Here is a 21,339-nt window from a genome sequence, read left to right on the forward strand (position 1 = left end):
GGCCACCATTAAATTAAATTTATGAGTAATCTTGATGAATTGAGAGGCGAAAAGAGAACCTAAATCTAGAGAAATAGACATAAATAACTAGTATATGGATAGTTTTAGAAATTTGTGGTAACTTAAACTATAGTTTCACAATTTAATTAGTTATTTGGGTATTGTGGGAATGAAACAATGCTAATTAAAAAAGGACTAATAATTTGGGAGTATATTATGACACTTTATGAATTGTTATCACTATAATTGATTAAAGAGTCAACTCAAAAGATAAAATTAATAACCTATAAAGTGAATCCCAAACTCTGACGCTTCAAATGATTGTGTTTTCATCATCATTATTTTCTTAATTTATTTTTATTATTTATATTTTCATTAAATTATCCATTTTATCTATTTTTTCAGAATTATTAATTATTTAAATTAATAAAAGCACAACTTTTCTGTAGTTTCAACACCTGAAATACTCTAGATAATTTATTATTGTGATCTTGTACACTTACAAGAGCGATCAATTATGACATAAAAGTGTAAATATATATCCTTTTTTATAAGCATACTATATATAGTTTTTTTATTCTAAAATATTTATTTATTAAAAATTATTATTTATTAATATAGTTAGTAAGTATGGGAAGAGACCACGTCTCTTTCAAACCGTCGACAAGCCTGGCCTGTCTTATCTTATTTATAGACAAGCTAAAGAAGAAAGAGGCCTTTTATTTTAGGAAGAATCTCAATTAGGGCGTTTAAAATCAAATTAATAGCATGCATGGCTTAAAACATTCATAAACTATTCTGCAAGTCCCAAGGGCCTTGATGTCAATTAATTTTTTTGGTCCAATTACAAGAATACCCTCAACTTTTATAGTGTGAGAGAGAGAGAGAGAGAGAGAGAGAGACTCACCGTTGCCAGCATCGATGGTAACTATGGACAAACCATCATCGCACCAGAGGCCAAACCTCCATTATCAACTGCTAATGAGTGGTCAATAGTGGGTCAAATGAAAAAGGGGACTAAGGAATGATTTGATCCCTTGACCCTTTAGGTGTTAAAAAAAATTGCCACTGAACCATTGAACACTTTTAATTATATATCAAAATATAATATATATATATATATATATATTATAATTTGTTTTCACATTTACATGATTTGTTGTTTGTCATGAACATGTTGTTGCGTAAATTTGAACAATCACTTATACATACGCAAATATAACTTGTTTATACATAAAAAATATTGTCAATTATTTAAACCTAAGTTTTTTTTTAATTTTTTAACACCTTGTTGTTCAATATTGACATTTTATCAATGTTATACTAAATAAAAATATATATATATACTATAAATTTATTTTTTAAGTATTTGCATCAGTTTTGTTTATTCAAGGATGCATTGTTGTGCGTATCAAAATAATTACTTATACATATGCAAATATGTCTTGTCCATACATTAAAAAAACACTAATTTTTTAAACCTACTTTTTTTCAAAATTTTTAACAACTTGATGTTACAAAATTGACATTTTATCAATATTATACTAAATAAAAAAATATATCTATTATAATTTTATTTTTCAAGTATGTACATTGACTTTTGTTATTCATAGAAGCATTCTTATGCATATCAGAATAATCACTTGTACAAATGCAAATATAACTTATTCATAGATGAAAAAAGAGCCACTTTTTTAAACCTAACTTTTTTTCAAATTTTTTAAGAACTTCTTGTTTTAAAATTGACATTTTATCAATATTATACTAAATAAAAAATATACTCACTCTATTCAAAAATATAAGACATTTTTAACTGACTCTCACCCCTAATAAAGTAGTTATCTACTTTCAAACTAACCCTATCTTTTTATATTTACCCCTATTAAACACTTTATAATAAATATAAAATCATTATTAATAGGGGTACTTTAAAAAAAGGCAATAACTATACTTTAAAAGACTAAAAATGCCTTACATTTTTAAACATCTAACTTTTTAAAAAATACTTTATATTTTTGAACGGAAGGAGTATATGTTATAAATTTATTTTTCAAGTATTTTCATCAATTTTGGTTATTCATGGACCCATTATTGTATGTATTCAAACAATTACTTATATATATATACGAACATGACTTGTTCATACATTAAACAAAGTGCTAATTTTTTAAACTAATTTTTTCAAATTTTTTAATAACTTGTTGTTTCAAAATTAACATTTTATCAATGTTAAACCAAATAAATATATATATAATTTAAAATTATTTTTCAAGTATTTTCATCAACTTTGGTTACGTATGTAGGCATTCTTTATCATATTCAAACAATTACTTGTACATATACGAACATGACTTATTCATATGTCAAAAAAGTTGTTAATTTTTTAAACCTAACTTTTTTTAATTTGTTAACAACTTTTTGTTTCAAAATTGATATTTTATCAATTTTATGCTAAATAAAATATATTTACATTGTACATTTATTTTTCAAGTATTTTCATTAGCTTTGATTAATCATAGACACTTTATTATCCATATCTGAATGATTACTTGTACATATTCAAACAATAACTTATACATATTAACATTTTTAGCCTAATTTTTTTATGTATGAATAAGTTATGTTCGTATATATAAAGTGATTATTCGGATATAAACAACAATACATTTATAAATAGCCAAAATTGATGAAAATACTTGAAAAATAAATTTATATAATATATATTTTTATATAATATAATATTAATAAAATGTCAATATTGAAAAAATAAATTGTCAAAAAAATTGAAAAAAGTTAGGTTTAAAAATTTGACAATTTTTTATGATGAACAATAAATTATATAAATGTGTGAAAACAAACTATAATATATTATATTTTGTTATATATAATTAAAAGTATTCAGTGGTTCAATGACATTTCTTTTTAACACCCTAGGGATCAATGAATCAAATTACCCTGTGGCTCCTTTTTTTCATTTGACCCACTGTTGATCACTTGCTATCATTAGAGGTTTGATGGCCAGTGACACAGCTCCTGCCTCTGGTGCAGCGGTGGTTTGTTAGACGTCGATGGTGGGCCTTTTTTTTTAAATAAAAGTCAAGGATATTTTTGTAATAGGATAGAAAAAATTAATAGCTATCATGGTCCTTGAGCCTGCAAAATAGTTTCATAATGTTTTTAGCCATGCATACTAGTAATTTAATCTTGAGGGCCTCATTGAGATTCTTTAAATTTTTATCCAAACAGATTGGGCATGATTTGGCAAAACCAATATAATAGCAAAAATGTCTTGAATTTTTTTTAGGGACATCTAGTATTTTAAATTTTTTAAAAATATTTTTACTTTGAAAGTTAAAAAACATAGTATTTTTGTTCCACGGTTAAATATAAGGAACATTAATCATTAATTAAAGTTTGATCAAATATTTTATAATTTTGCCCTCTTTTATTTTTGCATTTTTCAATCTTTATTTTTATTTGTTGCAAGAAAAAAAAAATAAAAAAATTTACTAGAAAATAAAATCAGAGACTAAACACAAAAGAATTGAAAAAAAAATATAAAAATATCCTTAATCAAACTTCAATTTAACGATCAATGTTTGTAATTTTTAATGATAGAGTAAAAATATTTTAAAAAAAATTTAAAATGTCAAGCATCCATAAAAAAAATTTTCAGACATTTTTGCACTTTAACTTTGTAATATATTTATATTTTTATATATTTAATTTTTATTTTGCAATTACCATTTTATCCCCAGGATTTTAATTTCATCCCGACCCTCATTCCACCCAATCCATCCAGGCTTCGCCTAGTCTCACTCTCACGTACCTCAGCCCTTCTCCTTCAATCTCCGATCAGTCCACCCTCGGTGCTGTGCCCATGAAGTCGTGCTCTACTCGGTCACCGATCAGTCGAGCTCAGACCTTCTCCTTCATCTTCTCCGCGGCGCCCGAACTCAGCTCGTGAAGTCTTGCCCTGCTCTCAGTCGTCGGCTTGTAGCTTAGCTCTTCTTCAGACTTTCCGCGAGTGCTCACCGTCGATTGGTCGTGCTCGTCCAGTCGTCCTGCTCATGCTCAGGTTGGTCCTTCTCAGCCTCCATTTCTACTCTATTATGAACCTGCTACTGGTAGTATTTCGCAAGTGTGCTTGAGGAGTTTCCGGGACGTCTCAGTCATGGCTTTAGATAATAGATGAGGACTAGATCTAGTTTTGAATATAAAAAAAATTCAGACAGGGTCATTACATTTTACTCATGGTGCCCAGCGGCGCTTCTAAAATCCTGAATTTTTGCTGGTATTTAAACATCTTACCATTGTCAGTTGTGTTTCATTTTGTCTATGAGAGGTTTGTCTTTGTGGGCGTTATTACTTTTGTTCTTTAGGTGAACATGGTGTCATAACTTTCATTTTGGAGAATTAGTTGCTGAGTTCACTGAGTTGATTGCCTAGTCTATGAGAGGTTTGTCTTTGTGGGCGTTATTAATTTTGTTCTTTAGGTAAACATGGTGTTATAATTTTCACTTTGGAGAATTAGTTGTCGAGTTCTCTGAGTTGATTCCCTGGTCTTATATATTAGAATGTAGAAGTTCTGTGTTTATGATTATCCTAGTTGTTTTGCGATATTCATGGTGTATATATTTCTAGTGATACGAAAAAGTTTTCTATTAAACTTTCACAGGCTTTTGGATGTGCAGCAGAGGAGGTGAATTTATTACTATCTCCACATGGATTTTATCAATCTGAACCAAGCCTTCGTTCCTTTCTTTGTTGAACTTGATTAATTATAAAGAATATGGACTGAACTTATAGATTTTTATAGCTTGAGAGAGGTCATTCATGGTGACTGGAATTTTCTTTATCCAAATGCTTAATGTTACTGGTGATTCAAGCCCTAATTTGTGATTGGAGCATCACTTATTTACTTGAAGTGCCCTCCTTACATTTTTTTCATTATATCTGAGCTTTTAATTAGGCTTTCAGACTATGATAGGACTTTGCAGGTTCAGGCTTGAGTCTAAATAACAGCCTTAAATAGACCACATGCTGAGGCTTGAGATCTACCTTGCAAGCTTAGGCCTACCAGATTAAAGCCTGGCCTAGCCTGGCTCGTTTCCATCCCTAGTTCCCACGCCCTAATTTAGAAACACCACGGTGGCTAGGCAGCGGCCACTGCATAACAGCACTTAGCACGACTGAGCACGAAGAGATCTGCTCATTGCCAAACTTTGAATTTCAAAGTTTCTTTTTGGCACAATCTTATTTGAGAGCCTGCTGTCATTTAATTTTCTTGATTGACATCATATCATTTTATCCAAACCCTTAAAATCCCAGATGCTTGGAATTGATGCACCTGCAATCGATAATCTAGATGACTACTCTCGTTCGTCAACTGTAGTAAACTTTGAAAGGCCGATCCCCTTGTTACGCGGACCATTACCGGCCGGTTCCACTGATGACCCATCAGCCGGTCCTTTTGTACTTGCATTCAGAGACTCACAAGCTTGGATTTCCTCATACAGAGCCTGCGAGCACAAAATCATACTGCAATGTCAAGAGGGGGCCAGGATTGGGTGTGCTATCAGCGCTTCTAGCAAGTGCAAGCCTCCATGGTGGAAGTCCTTGACAGGTGTCAAACCTACTGATTTAAAGGAGCGAGAGCGATGTGAAGAGCGTGAAATGGAGAGCTGCTTTGCCGCTGCGAAGGAGAAGTGTATCGGGTTTGCCAGGGACAAGTGTTTATCTCCCTTTAGGGATGCACGGATTGCAGTTAGGGAAAGAGGATTGAATTCAAAGGAAGCTTTGAAATTGATTCACTTATTATCATTGCCCAAAGGGTCTTTGCGGATTATGGGTCAAATGTGCTCCATATGCTTGTCTCATAGTACGAAATTAGGGGTGACAAATTACAAGGCAAGTGAACTGCTTGGCTTGGAACGTGATGTGCAATGCATCCTGGGTGAGCTGCAGCAAGGGGCCAAAGAACTGTAGCTTATTTTGAACGTTGGGGGCACAACCAGCATAATTTTGGCAGACAGCTTAAAATGACCGAGGTATCACTTCCTATGCCTCTGCTTACTAACTTGGCCAGAGTTCATTGTTATGTTTGTGGAATGTATTCAGAGCTTATTGGTTGATGCTAAATGAAGTCTAGAAATTTTCATTTGTCTTTGAGCAGGGACATTGTGCCCTGCAGATGCATTTTTCTTGGTATTGATTTACAATTTCCTCTCTCCTGATTCTTTTTTATTTTTTTAATTTTTTTTGTATGAATTATAATTGGTTCAAAACGTTCAACCTTGTTATTTGATTTATGTCTAAAATTATTTCATGTTCACCATTCCCTGCTTTATTATGCCTTGGAAAGTCAACATTTGCTAGCTGACATTTTTCTAGCTTTTCTTCCTGAATTCATTTTGAGAAGCCCGTGGCTGAATTTATTAAGATACACCTTTTTTAGTTGAATTTTGTATTTTACTAGTTGTCAAAATATAAGACATTGGATAAATTTTATATTTTTTTTTTACCATTTATACCCTTTTTTTTTAAATTTCGTGTCTTTAAATGCTTCATATTTAAAGAACATAGGAAAATAAGATTTTAACTAATATTTTTCATAAAATGTTAATTTGTTACTAATGACATATATTGTGGTCCAGCGGAAGTAAAATATATAAAGAAAGTATGGGATGTATCTGGATTTGTGCTAGATCTCTCCTCTGTATTTTCACTTCTGATAAGTTTGCTAGTCCGTCTCCCAACATACAATCTTTAATCCCATTCCTTCCCAGAAATAATATTGTTTGGTACTAACAAAGATTGATTCAATTGGTAAAGATTTGGTCAATAACTCACAATGTGGTGAAATCAAATTTTACTGTTAATGTGAGGATTTTGTTAATGGGCTATCTGTGAGTACCTTTGAAAACGTTCTTTGAACTTTTAGATATGTTTTGACTTTGGTGAGCTCCTAAGATCCAACACACATAGACTTCTGCTGATAAAAAAAAAAATTATTGTTTGGTTCACCAGCATGATCAGATGCTGCTTAAAACTTGATCTCAAACTCTGCAATAGATGAAACTCAAGCATCTCCTTGTCATTTGAGTGTCGGAAAAATATTAAGATATTCATATAATGATGGACAGGTACAAGATTTAAGCTTGAAAGGCGTGGGTTTGGCTTGATCAAGATTAATATGAAGTCGTGGAGCACATTTATGAGCAATCATTCCTTTGCTTTCTTATGTATGTTTTAACTTTCATGATGCTATTTAGGCAAAATTTGGATCAAATTTGCACAGATTTGGTGGGTTACTTAATTCAAGTTAGCCTGAAAAAAAAAAAGGCATAGGCTAATTCTGGCCTGGGTTTCGTCTTTTCATCAAAAAGAAAAAAAAGAAAGGAAAAAGAAAAAACCTTCAAGTGTACTGCATGCATTTTTATACAAATACCTTTGTCGCACCAGAAAATGCGATGCGGACGGCGCGAGAGAGCAGAAGTTTTGACCTTCGGAGCGAAAACTGACAAAACGGGAGTTGCCATCAAAATTTTGAGAAAAATTTTAGAAAATTATTTAAAAAAGAACAAGAATGGTCCGCAAAATTAGAAATAGGTTCAGGAGTCGATTAAGTGTAGGAAAGGTGTTAGGCATCTCACAACACATTTGTCAGAACGGTTACCTGAAGATTGTTGTGCTATATTAATACAGTTTTAAAGTTATTTTAATTATCCTTTTTGTATTCATATGTTTGATATAAAAATGATAAGAATTAAGTGAGATAGTTATTTATTAACAAGGGAGTACTTGATTCAGAATTAAAGTCTGAGGCTTACGTATCCTGCGATGAGGGTCAAAGTTCACGTAGTTCGGCTTAAAAAGTTTATTGGTGAAAATATTTTTTTGAATAGAAATTAATTAAAAATAATTTATCATTTTGTAAATAAAATAATTTTTTGAAATTTGATATGTGTATTTTATATTACAAAAAAGTAATTTAATTTTAATTATTTTTTTAATTTTAAAATTCTAAAATAAGATAAGAAAAGAGTTTAAAATTATTATTTTATATTTTATAATTAGAAATTTAATCGCTATACCTATAAAACTTTATTAATTTATATGATAATGTAATTGTTCTAAATATTTAGGGAGATTTTGAAATCTTACACAATAAAAAAATTTAACAACTTAATTAATTTATTTATTTATATTTTTATGTATATTTTAAAGTATTAATAACAATTTTTTGAGCATGTATGTATATGTTTTTAAAAAATTTTAATTGTCATACTTGCAAAGTCTTATTGGCTTATACAGTAATATGATTATCCGAAATATCCGCGAAGATTTTAAAATCTCACACGATAAAAAATTAAATAATATACATTTAAGTATATTTTTAATTTAATATAATTTAATATATTTTAATTGTGTATATACATATTTACATTTTTAAAGACTCTTAATCATCATTCATGCAAAGCCTTATTGACTTATATTGTAATACGATTGTTCTAAATATTTACGGAGATAAAAATTCTCACACAATAAAGGATTAAATAATATATATTTAAGTACATTTTTAATTTAATAGATTTAATATATAATTTATATATTTTTTAAAAAAACTTAATCGTCATATCTGCAGAGTCTTATTGACTCATACGATAATATGATTATTTTAGAAGTCTACAAAGATTCAAAAATTTCACATGACTAAATGATCTAATTACAAAATGTGATTATAATTTAAATTTATTAATTTAATTAATTAATATTATAAAAAATATTTATTATTTTATTTACAAAATTCATATAAATTGAGAATCATGATATCTGTGAGGATTTATTATCCCACACAATAATGTACTTAATTTAATTCTCTACGAAAATTCTTGAAATCTTACATGAGACTTAAATATTTTATTGATTTAAATTATAAAAAAAAAGTTAATTTTAATGGTGAGCCATTAGAACCCATCTTTAATATACAAGTTGGATCTTCATACCTGTAAAATTTTATTAATTTACACGATACGAGATCATTCTCAATACCAATGAAAATTCTTAAAATCTCACATGGCAAAATTTAAAAATGATAGTTATGTTTACCATACAGCCACAAAGGGATGCACATATTCAAAGATAATTCATTCGAACATAAGAGCAACAAATTAGGAGTGGACCATTTCTTTTTTTCTTTCTTTTTTTTAAACTTGACCATAATCTTAGATATTTGGCTTGATGTTTTAAAGATATCCAAAAGGAAAAAAAATAAATAAATGAAGCAGCAACGTTCTTCCTTTAAAACAACAATCATATAAACCATGTATGTAGCCATTGCATAACTCTCCAATAATACTAATTTTTTTTTTTCACAAACGATAAACACCAAATCAAAATCTCATCCTGGAATTAAATTATATATAAGTTAGCTTCTACTTGATAATGGGCCTTTCAAAAACAAAAATTACGATATAAATACTGCAAGCCCCATTTGATTCAATTAAAGTGAATATAAAGAGCCTAGTCAAGTAATACTATAAAAACTTGAGGGAATTGGATTACCGACCTTGAAACCCTGTGATTCTTGTGGACGAGCATTTGAATTGCGCTCTAAAATGATTCTAATTACCTCTCGTTTGGCAGCCTCATTATCCATATTATTGCGACAATTTAAACAGTTGCAGCCATCACAATGGATCTCAGCTGCAAAATACTCACAATGCAATTACAGAAACCAACGATTCCCAGCACAAAAGCAATCAAGTGAAGCAACGGGTGCATGAACTTCTAGGTTGACCTCTCGCTCGGTATCATATGGTGCGCCATCATTGCTTGACCCGATATGAAGATATAACCCATGAACAACAGTAGAAGGTGGACGTTGAAGACTCGGTATCTATTGAGAGAATCATACTCCATCCCCTCATGAAAATGCAGCAGCCAGATGAGCAGGAGCATGACGGCGAGGATCCCAAACCATTTGAATCTCTCTCCCTCTCTTTCTCCAGATCTTGCCGTGAGAGAGCAACAAAATGCAAGATCTCTCTCTTTCCCTCTACCGTTGCTCTCTCACCCTCGGTCTCTCTTCTTTCTCCAACTTCTTCTCCTTCTCTCTCTTGCTCGTTCCTCCCCTTCCGGATCTCTCTCCTCCAGAAAATCCTCTCTTGTTTCGTCGTCTCTCCCACTTCGCTGTCCCCTCTTGAAAGCAGAAGCAAGGAAGAATTTATTAGAGCTTGTGTGTGAGATGGAAGGCTCTTTGCGTGCTTCACTCCTCTTGTTACGTTCAGAGATGTTTTGCGTGTTTTCGTCTCTAGGTTCCTTCCTGCTCGTGTCTGCTCTCCTCTTTCTGCTTTCTCTTTGTTTTTCGTCCGTCCTCCTCTACTTTTTGCTTCTGCGTTTGGTCCAAGTCTGTTCTCTCTGCATCTGGTTTCTTCTTCACTCTGCTGTTTGCTGTCCTCCGCATCTTCTCTTCGTGCATGCGTTCTCTGCGTGGCCGTATTTCTGCTCTTCTCACTTTTTTTTTGCATGTGGCCGAACGTGTTCGCGTGTGTGACTGGCGTTTCTACTTTGTGAAGCTTTTGTTCTGCCTTTCTTTTGCTCTTTCGTCTGGTCTAGCTGAAAGTTTGCTCTCCTTGATGCTTCTGTTTTTTCTTTATGTTTATCATCTGTGCTGTGTTTCTATTCTGCTGCATCTGCTTTCTGCTTTCTCTGGCCGAAAGTGTTTTTGGGCTGCGGGTGCGTGTGTTCTGTGTCTGCTCTTCTCCTTCGTCTCTCGCTTTTCTTCTTCCTGCCTACGTTCTTTGCGTGGCTGTGTTTCTGCTCTGCCTTTTTGCTTCTTCGTGTGCGCAATCGTCTGCCCTCTCTCTCTCTCTCTCTGCCCTGTGTTTTTGGCGTTCGGTTTCGGTACTCAGCAGCCGCTGAGCACCGTGGTGCTCATCAGGCCGAAACGCACCGTTTCATTAACCATGGAGAATCTCTGCCGTTCATTACGTTTTTATCTCAACCGTTCATTCATTTTTCATGTTAATAAGGCTTTTAACAATTCCTTTGGTCGACTTTACCGTTTGCTGGCTGTCAGGTTTAAGACTCTCAAACCAGAGCTTTATCGGCGTCTCCTCTCGCCGGTGCCGTCACAATCATTGGGTTCTGTATCTCCATTTGGACCTTCTCCATCAGATCATCACCAAGGGTAGCCTTTCTGGAGAGTTATTTCCTTTATCTCGATGAGCTCTCTCTCAGCGACACAGCCTTAGCCGTTTCCTGCTGATTTTTTTTGCAGTGTTTCCTGTTGATTTTTCTCTTACAGATCATCGCCAAGCATGGCTCTTAATTTCTGCGACACTTCGATGAGTTATTTCCTTTCCAGATCATCGCCAAGTATGGTTCTTAATTTCTCTTGCAGTGCTGTCCTGTCAATTTTTCTCATTTTCTTGGCTCTGTGTTGAATTTTCAACCATGGGGTGCGAATTGATGATTTGTAGTTTTATCCTTTTTATTGTGCCATTGATTGGGTTGTCAGTTCTGTCTGAAGCACGTGACATTGATTAAGCTTGTTCTTTATAACGTTATCTGGGAGAGATTTTGGGCTGACTTAAGCGATTTGAATGTTGAGAAGACTGTTTTGGATGTGGGAACTGGAAGCGGCATTCTTGCGATATGGTCAGCACAGGCTGGAGCAAGGAAAGTATACGCAATGGAAGCAACTAAGATGGCAGAACATGCTCGTACTCTTATCAAAGCAAATAATCTTCAACATTTGGTTGAAGTAATTGAGGGCTCAATGGAAGATATAACTTTACCGGAGAAAGGTAAGCACAACTTGCTTAATCTATTTTCCAAGTTTAGAATTTAATTTTTTGGTGGTATTTATCATTGACACATTTTAATTGTCTCATTTCTAATTTTCAATGTCATGCAACTTGCAGTTGACGTGATAATCTCTGAGTGGATGGGATATTTTCTTCTGCGTGAATCTATGTTTGATTCAGTAATATGTGCTCGTGACTGCTGGCTCAAACCAACAGGTGTGATGTAAGTATTATGTTAATTTTGTTGCTGGAATAATAACAAACTTTACCCTTATATGTATTAATGCTCAGCAGCTTGTTTCTTTACAAAAACACTATATGATTTAGTTTAAACTGTCTCAATACAATATCGTTTCATTCAAACTCCATCACTGTTGCCGCTGATTCATTTTTTTATTTGGAATCAGGCATGCCATTGTAGAAGAACTAGCAGAATTTGGAGCAACTGTGCATATATGTTCCCGTAACCAATTAGACATCGACAAGTGTTTGAAAGAGTGGAGGAGCAAAGGATTTTGTGTCACTAGATCAGTCTGCGATGTGATCTAAAGTCACCAGTGTCAAAATTTAATGCAAATTGTTGCCTCCATTTTTCATGGAAAGCTCAACATCCTTGTAAGCTTCTCTCGGGTTAGCTTGTATTGATAATGATAGTGTGGTCAGTTCTGGAGAAGATGGCTGTATTCGCGTTTGGAATTTGGCTTCGAAATAAACTTACGATCAGAGCAACTACTAGTATCCTACCTTTAAACACATAATTCAATATACAGTAAAGAAATGTGTAGTTCTATCTTGCGTTTAGATGTTCAATGGTCCGCACTATCGGTGGGAAGGAAATTAGAGGTTACATTACGCTTGTGCAGTATCTTTATAGATGCATGTTAGGACTGACCCATCATTCAATCTGGATTTGGATCTTCTTAGTTATCCTTTAAAGGAAATCTAGTTATTGCCATAGAAGCTGGCAATGTTTTCAAGCTAGAATGAATAGAGAGGGAAAAGCACTGGAGGGCGAAAGAACATTTCAATATTGACTTGCAAACACACATTGTGTAAGATGATGTTCTCTGCAAATCAACGCAGAGGAAAAGAGATTATAGTACAATAAAAAAAATCTTGCCAGTATTTCTCTTTTCAAAATTGAACGATTCTTTGCATTTTAATTGACTGTCAAGCACATCTTGGGATGATATTGACCTAATCATCTTTGATGATTTGCTCACTGGGTGTAGAAATATTATGCACTATGATATGACCTTAGTTTCTTCTTTTTGCTCACTGGGTGTAAAAATAATTTAGGTTTGAATGAAGAGTTTCAAGGCTCACCATATCTGTTATATTTGAGCCATTGGGTTCTGTCAATGCATCTTCAGAGGAAAAAGAATATATCTAGTTATTTCATTTTGTTCAATTTGTGAGCCTTTAGATGTGATGATATTTCTTTCCTAAATTGGTGATCAATGGACTTCAAAAGTTGTTTTCTGTTAGATAAACAACGTAGGAACAATCATATATAACAAAGGCACAGATCAAACTGCAGATGATGTATCTACTGTTATGGGCACCAATTTTGAATCTTCTTACCATTTGAGCCAACTTGCACACCCACTTCTTAAAGCTTCAAGATAGATGTTTGGCATCAAAAATCATGAGGAAGTGAGAAATTGTGTTTGGCATCAAAAATTAGATCTACATTCCCAAAATATATGTAGTAAGAGTAGTGTGATGTACATTTCCAAAATAGAGAAGATAATGTAAAGCTATAAATGGATAAGGATGGAAATTGATTTGCTCTATACTGGTTACAGGATAGATGTTGCTGACAGAGTTGGAAAGAAATCTGTAATGAAGCAAAGCAAGGACCATCCCACAAAAAATATGCACAATTGTTTCCAGAATTGCACTATATTGCAGAATCAAGGTGCTGCGGGAAAAAAAACAAAAAACAGAGAATATGTTAACGCTTGAAGACTCCAAACTTGCAATATGTAGTATGCTGATTTGAAGAAAGACTATAGTGCTGGTTTGTGGAATTGTTAGGTGACAGGGATTGTATTAAATGATGTAAAAGTATCATTTTTTTTGCAATTTTGAGTATGTAAACGTTGTTAATTGTATATAGGCCAAAAGAGACAAATGTTTTAAATTGTATATGACATTATGAAAATTAATAAAATTATGTTTTTGTGCAAATTGTGTATCTCTTTTTCTATTCATTACCTTGTGAGTGGTTTTCCATAAGATCTATGGCTTCAAGTGATGGAATTTCATTACTTTGTGCCTGCATTTGTAAATGTTAACAACCGTGACATCAAAATAGGATAACAATATATACCATTTAGTAGTGACCAATTTATTGCTTCATACCACCAATAAGCTTGTAAATGACAATGATTGTGATGTAGGGGGTGAAAAAATATGTTGTACTGGAGGGATTGCATATGAAAATGTTGAATCTTGTATTTGTACTGGTTGTGTTGGAGCTTCCAAGTAAGAAATTGCTGAAGCTTGTAAATCTTTCATTTGATCATCCTTTCTTCTTCTTTTTGATGATGAGGCCTTTTCTTTTTCCTTTGATGTCTTCTTATATGGTGAAGCTTCTTGAGAGTCTTAAAAAAAATTCAAATACAAAATAAGTAATAATTTGTTTTTGTCTTATATATAAATTAAAATTTACTACCTTTGATACAACTCTTCTTCTTGTTTTTAAATTCTTCTCTTCCCAACCTTTCCAACATCTCTTGCTTGATTTTCCATCTCTTTTTTTGAACCCCTTTGGCATATTTTGTGACTCTATGACTGGTTCAGAAGTATCATTTTCATTACCATTAGGAATATGATTTTCTAACTCAATGACACATCTCTGAACACAAGTAAATCCCTCAAGTGTCTTAGCAGCCTTGGATGCTAATCTTCCCATCATAAGCATTAATTGTCTATACCTCTGCGTGATGTCAAGTCTAGGATCTACTTGAATCTCATTTCCTCTAACATCATGGACAACACCAAACCTTGCTTCCTTAGTCCAACGCTTTAGAATATACTGGTCAGGCATAACTCTTACATCCTTTGACTCATACACTTTTAATGCATGACAACAAAATATTCCCGTGGACTCAAACTTTTGACAAGTACAAAAAATTTCATGGGTATCAGGTTTGAACTTAACTCTCCATTCCCCTTCCTGATCAATCATATGGGCAATATATACAAATAATGACTCTTTCTCATCACGTGCAATTAATTCTACAAAGAATTGGAGATCCCATTGCTCTTGAAACATGTCAAAAACAGTAGGGGTATAAACTTGCACAAGCTGGCGTAGAATAGGCGCACTTTGATTAACCATCCTTGGAATCTTTTGTCGAGATTCGTACTCAAGTTCCACTTCCTTGTATCGCTTCTTTGCCACAACCTTGTCAAACCTTTTAAAAAATCGCTTGATGTCCAATTTTGGCTTTGTACATCTCTTCACATCAGCATTCACACTTTCACTAATCTGTGTGCTCCTCATGCCTAGTGTGCATGTTTCCTTCACATAGCACCAAGCCCATTTCTCCTTAATATCATAAGTAGACTTCAACCATCCATTTTCATGAACATTATAAGAAGATAATAATTGGCTCCATGCTTCTTCAAACTTCTCTACATCAACATAATTAAACATGCATTTCTTGAAATCGGTTAAAAAATGTGACCCATCTTTCATGAGGTTCCCAAGGTGTTTAACACCATTTTTTAATAAATGCCAACTACACAAACAATGTTTTGTATTGGGAAGAACTTCGCACAATGCTCTTGCCATCGCTTGATCTTGGTCTGTAAACACAGTTTGAGGCTTTTTTTGTATATGAGCATCCAAAAATGTTTCTAACAACCATTTGAAAGACTCAATTGTCTCATCATATAATAGTGCTGCTCCAAAAATGACCACACTTCTATGATGATTGAAGCCAGAAAATAGTGCAAGGGGTCTATGATTCTGATTTGTGCTATATGTTGTATCAAGTGATACAACCTCACTAAAATGTGCATAATCTATTAGCATACGAGCATCGGCCCAAAAAACATTAGTGATGTGTTGATCAGGGTCCAATTGATATTTGTGGTAGAATGCTGGATTTTCTTCAATTTGTTTCTGAAAGTATTCAAGTAGACACCTCACCTCACCAAACTTCATATGTCTCTTCCTTTTGCACATCAAGTAAGTCTTTGCATCTGTCATTGTATAACCAAGATTTTCTGGACCACCGGCATATGTACTCATTAAGTCAAAAGTATCCCTAGGTTCAAGTCCAGATTCTTCTGCAAGATCCATTTCATAGGCTTGAGCTTCTGATATATTTCTCTGACATGGTAACAAGCTTACTATGTCTTTTGTGTGAAGTGGGTGATTATGTTCTCTATCAATCACAGTGATTCTGAACTTTTGGCCAACACGAGATACTACCATTCTTGCCTTACAATTAGTCCTTGTCTCTGGTCAATGTGTAGAAGCATATGCCTTTTTTTCATTTTTCCTTCGCAGACCTTCCTTGCAACATAAAAATCTATATGTAATAATAATGGATTTGTCTGCTCTACTCTTTGTAGAAGTACCCTTTCTAACTCCAAATCCAATTCTTTTACCATATTCTGTCCAAAACTCCCATGCCTCATCCAAATTTTCAAACTCCCTCCCTATTTTGGGTTCCAATTCATCTTCCTCTTGCATGGTTCCTGTGAAAAAAAAATTATATTATACATTTTTATCAAAAATAAAATTTTCCAAAACATACAAGGTTATGGTAAAGATAATTTACACTCTTCAAACATTATATATTAGTTCTTCAAATAGCCACGCACACCATATATATATATATATATATATTTCATCCATATACATATGCACAAACTTCTTTCTTCATATTCTTTTCAATAAATATATATATATACAAGGTAGAATTTCATTCACCTAATACCAAAAAAAAAAGGCTGATCAAGCCAAATTTTTTATAACAAGTCATAGGTTTATTTTACTAAACAATGAGAAAGATTAGATGACAATTGACAGCCAAATCAAGGAAATGGAAGATGTTAAGCTTGGTTTACTGTCAAACTTATTCTTGTTTAATATGCTTAATTAATGGCCAAATTCTCCCTCGTTATATTGTTTCCCATGCATTGGAAAGAACTGTATCAAATTGGAAAAGGACAAGATTATGTGTAAAGCAAGCTTAATGAAGATAACTCATATTTTCGACGCAAATTAAGCTGTTTCAGATACAACATTCATAGGCATCGTAGCAGACAAAATTCATTCCCTAGTCCACAATTTTTAATTTATTGCAAATTCAGTATTCCATTTAACGTAGCCCTTGTCGACTTACACATACACATATATGTATATATATATGTATGTTTCAGAAATTAGACAACATTCGGTCATCCTTTGAAGTCTGTTTCTACAAGCTGAATGTGGGTCTATTGCTTATTGTCTTCATCATTCATATTTGCTTTCAGTTTTAATAAGACAGCAACCAAAAAACAAACATGAAGAAGAAGAAATTAAAATGAATTAATGGAGTTCTTTAGCTTACAAGAACCCCTTCTGACTGAATGATGTTGTTGGAATTGAATGGTCGAACTTGAAGCTTGAAAGAGAGTGAGTAGAATGGCACCAAAACACATGCTCTCTCCCTCCAACTTTCAATTTTATATCGCCGAATGAAAGGAGAGACTGAACGCGTTCGATGTTAATTCAACACAGAGATTCTCCATGGTTAATGAAATGGTGCGTTTCGGCCTGATGAGCACTACGGTACTCAACGGCTGCTGAGTACCGAAACCGAACCCGTGTTTTTGTCTCCAGAAGGCTTTTCCCTGTTGTTGTTATTATTATTATTATTATTTTCTTTTTGCTTTTTTGGCTTTCTTCCGCTCCCTTCCGTCCTTTGCTCACACGGGAACAAGAGACAAGGGCTGAGTGAAATGCTGATTCTACAGTGCTTCACTCGGAGTCGGCTTCTCTTATTTGAGAGGAACCTCCTCTGCCTCTCCTTTGAGAAGAAAAATTTAAACCATTCAAATTTAATTTAAACAGTTCAGATTTAATATTTTTATTTTTATTTTTTATTTATATTTTTTAATTAAAAAATGTATAAAAATTTTAAAAAAATTTAATAAATATATTTATTAATTTAAAAGTCTAACTTTAATATAAATGATCTAAAATTAATCTTAAATTATTTTAATAAATTTACTGTTCTGTTCATAATATATTTACACTGTCCAAAAAATATCTGAAAAGTCAATTTAAATTTTTCATATTAAATTTAAAGCATCTATATTAAATATAAACTTTCAAATTAATTAGTATATTTATTAAAAAATTTTAAAATTTTTATACATTTTTTAATTTAAAAATATAAATAAAAATAAAATTATTAAATCTAGACTGTCCAGATTAAATTTGGACGGTCCAGATTTTCTGCTTCTCTCAAAGGAGAGAAGCTGACTCTGTTTCACCCACCCTATATATGTATATATATATATATATATATTTTGTTTTAAGAAACAATTTTTTAAGGGCAATTTTTAGAAATTAACTAGGAAGGAAAATTTGATTTTAAATGGGTCAAGAATATCCTCTCTTTTTTTTAAAAAAAAATTTAACTCTCAACAATTTGATTCCTATTGTCTTTAAATTGGTGAGATAATGAGAGATTTTTTAAAAATTTAAGCAAGATTTTTTAAAAAAATTTTGTTAGATTATTATTTTTAAAAATAAAATCCTAAAAATTATTAAATTTTATTTTTATATTTTTATATTTTTTTGATTGTTTTAATGAACTAAAAGAAATAAAATTCTCACCAACAAAAAATTATCTACACTAAAATAAAATTAAACACTATTAATTAAAGATTTTTATTTTAAAAATATAATCCTAAAAAGGATTAAATTTTATTTTTATATTTTTATATTTTTTAATTGAATTTATTATTAAATATAAAATATAGCTAAATAAAATATAGTGTTCACAATATTCATGTTGTTTTATACATCTCGTAGCTATGAATTATCTTATGGTCATTACTCATACTATGTCGCCTTTATCAGGATTGTCATTGGGCTATTGGCAACGTTGCTTGTAATGAGTAAAGTGCTCTAATGGTTTATAAACAAGTTCATAGCTGACGTATTCTAAACTTTCTAATCCCACTCCTTAAAATTTAACAATAACAGGCGGCAGGCTTGACGTAAATGTTGTTCAGATTTGCAAACGAAGGAATAGTATCGATGTTAAAGTGGCTGTTTGAATAACTTCTACAATCAATTTTAGAGGTTAAAATTAGGGGCTTTTGAAAATATATCTAAACACTTTTATTATATGTTAAAATCAATTATTAACATAAAATCAGGTTTTTCTAAAAGTATTTGAATGCTCATTATATGTGCCATGATTTTTTTAAAAAATAATTTTGGGTTCATAATTGATTTTGTCATATATAATGAGTGTTTGATTTTTTTTTTTTAAAAATAATTTTGAATTTATAATTGATTTTAATATTTATAAAAGGTGCTTGGATATATTTTTATAAAACCATAATTTTACCTGATTTTTGATTTTGCTTTTCAATTTTACTTTTCAATTATGATTAAGGGTGTGTTTGAATTTTATTTGGGTATAATTGATTGTGAAAAAGATTGATTATTTTTTGGATTTCAATTAAAAAAATTGATTATAGCAAAAATTGATTAACAGAGAATGTGATGTTGTTTGGATAATATTTTTTAAAATTGATTTTGAGGAAAAATTAGTTTTTGTAGAATATAGTTTTAGGAATCAAATGGAGTTTGGAAAATTGGGGATGTTTGGTTAGCTTCTACAAAATGAATTTTGGGAAAATTTGGCGTGTTTGGAAGGCTTTTTCCAAAACCATGGTTTTAGATCCTATAATTTTGGTTTATCACATTTATTCTCCCGTTGAAGACAATCTTATACCTCGTATTGTTATGTACTAAATGTGGACACATCTTCTAACAAGAATTTGAACATTAGTTCATCACATTGTAATGGGTTAATCTTTTCTACTAGATCCAATCTTTATTGGTATTTGACCCTATAATTAATTCTAGAGAAATATCTAAACAAGCTTAAAGGTATGTTGTATCGGTATGGTAGGGAACTTTGGCATTATAAAGGAAGTTGCATGGACAACCCCACACAGCTTTTATATATTGCTTGGGTTGTGTTCAATTTTAACAACTATTAATAACATGTTTGATAGCAAGGAATTAGAGGGAAAGAAATGGGAGTGAAAGTGGAATCATTATTTTTGTTCATTTGGCATGATGGAAGTGAGTTGTACGAAGGAAGTTAGTTTCACCAAAATTGATTGAAGTGAATTACATGCCTCACTTGATGAAGGAATCTCCATTTAGGTTGCAGATTCGAGAAGTTCCATTTGGCTATGCTTCTTCTTTGATCCCTCTTTTTTCTTCTCCCTACCTTAGTACTCGTTAGAAACCTTCAAATTTTAACGAATATGGGTTCTTCTAAAGTAGGCCATGTTTGGATGTGTTCAAAAGCATGAGATAATTGTCATCAATTTATTTGGGTTCTTCTCCTACTTATGGATCTTGCTCTAGTTCTCTTTGATGTTCACTTGAATATGGGTTGTAGATCTCCATCCTTTCCTTAAGGTTGCAAATTTGTGTTTGAGTGTCCATGATTTTTAGATATGATTTTATGACATTAGATAATTATTATTTTGTATTTGAATGCTTTGTTGATTAAGTATTGTAATGGTCTTCCTCAATTTTTCTTCTGGACGATGGTTATCTTCTTTGATGGTGGTTTTTTCATAATAGCCACTTTAGGTGCTTGTGGTTCGATGGGGCTTTTTTAAAATAATTTTTAAGAGTATTTTAATCTTTTTACAATATAAATGCAATATTAAATAAAATTCACTCTCATTTATATCTATATACCGAACATACTTTTATACTTTATCTACTTCCATTAAAAACACTTCTCTATACCAAACAAGGCATAAATTAATATTAATTTATGAACAAAATTATTGGATAGATTTTTGGATTTGGATCCAGTGAGTAAGTTAAGTACATTTGTAACATCCTAAAAAATTTAATCTTGAGAATCAAGCCTAATTGGGGTAATTAAGTAAATTAATGTAATGTATGTCCAAAGAGGTCCACTGAATGTGATTGTGGTTTTAACCCTAAATTTGGGTTCAATGTGAAGTCAAGTCACTTAGGCATCAAAAAGTAAGAACATATGAAGCAGTCTTTATGTCACATGTTGCAGTGTGTAGCACATCTATCATGGCACATTGATGACCATCAGCTAAAAAGAGATCTCTTTGTGACATGCACCACAGCATGTGCGTGCACAGCGGCTCATGGTCAATTTTTGACAATAAAAAAAGTGAAAATCAATTCAAAAAATAGAGAGAAAAAGGGAGGCGAATGAGAGAAAGAAAGAGCACAATTATGGCTATGTAGGGCTTGCTCTTGAGGAAG

General features: G+C 32.2%; 3 protein-coding genes across 16 annotated transcripts; 2 read left to right on the forward strand and 1 right to left on the reverse strand.

Annotated features, from left to right (window-relative positions):
* The first annotated feature begins 3,803 nt into the window (after positions 1-3,803).
* Positions 3,804-7,318, forward strand: LOC129304755 (uncharacterized). Of its 7 annotated transcripts, none has more exons than XM_054944523.1 (4): positions 3,804-4,078; positions 4,679-4,702; positions 5,332-6,050; positions 7,146-7,318. In XM_054944523.1, the coding sequence occupies exon 3, from the start codon at positions 5,332-5,334 to the stop codon at positions 5,986-5,988; it is 657 nt and encodes a 218-aa protein (XP_054800498.1). In that variant the 5' UTR covers positions 3,804-4,078; positions 4,679-4,702; the 3' UTR covers positions 5,989-6,050; positions 7,146-7,318. The 7 variants fall into 7 exon arrangements, with proteins under 7 accessions (XP_054800498.1, XP_054800501.1, XP_054800502.1 ...); XM_054944526.1 differs by having other exon boundaries at positions 5,369-6,050; XM_054944527.1 differs by having other exon boundaries at positions 5,396-6,050.
* Positions 7,319-11,080: 3,762 nt separating this feature from the next.
* LOC129307438 (protein arginine N-methyltransferase PRMT10-like) lies at positions 11,081-13,994 on the forward strand. Of its 8 annotated transcripts, none has more exons than XR_008592368.1 (6): positions 11,081-11,194; positions 11,285-11,382; positions 11,487-11,813; positions 11,931-12,036; positions 12,221-12,428; positions 13,622-13,994. XR_008592368.1 is itself a non-coding variant. In XM_054948399.1 (4 exons), the coding sequence occupies exons 2-4, from the start codon at positions 11,699-11,701 to the stop codon at positions 12,360-12,362; spliced, it is 363 nt and encodes a 120-aa protein (XP_054804374.1). In that variant the 5' UTR covers positions 11,087-11,382; positions 11,621-11,698; the 3' UTR covers positions 12,363-12,542. The 8 variants fall into 8 exon arrangements, 1 of the variants encoding a protein (XP_054804374.1); XR_008592367.1 differs by having other exon boundaries at positions 11,525-11,813; XR_008592366.1 differs by having other exon boundaries at positions 11,621-11,813.
* A 28-nt stretch (positions 13,995-14,022) lies between these two features.
* Positions 14,023-16,266, reverse strand: LOC129307260 (protein FAR-RED IMPAIRED RESPONSE 1-like). Its single transcript, XM_054948168.1, has 2 exons — positions 14,494-16,266; positions 14,023-14,094 (listed from the first exon to the last, which is right to left on the reverse strand). The coding sequence occupies exons 1-2, from the start codon at positions 16,264-16,266 to the stop codon at positions 14,023-14,025; spliced, it is 1,845 nt and encodes a 614-aa protein (XP_054804143.1).
* Between the last annotated feature and the right edge of the window lie 5,073 nt (positions 16,267-21,339).

This window comes from Prosopis cineraria, unplaced genomic scaffold, assembly GCF_029017545.1.
Source record: "Prosopis cineraria cultivar Desert tree isolate PC_DT_omini unplaced genomic scaffold, ASM2901754v1 PC3, whole genome shotgun sequence".
In the NCBI taxonomy this organism is placed as follows: domain Eukaryota; kingdom Viridiplantae; phylum Streptophyta; class Magnoliopsida; order Fabales; family Fabaceae; genus Prosopis; species Prosopis cineraria.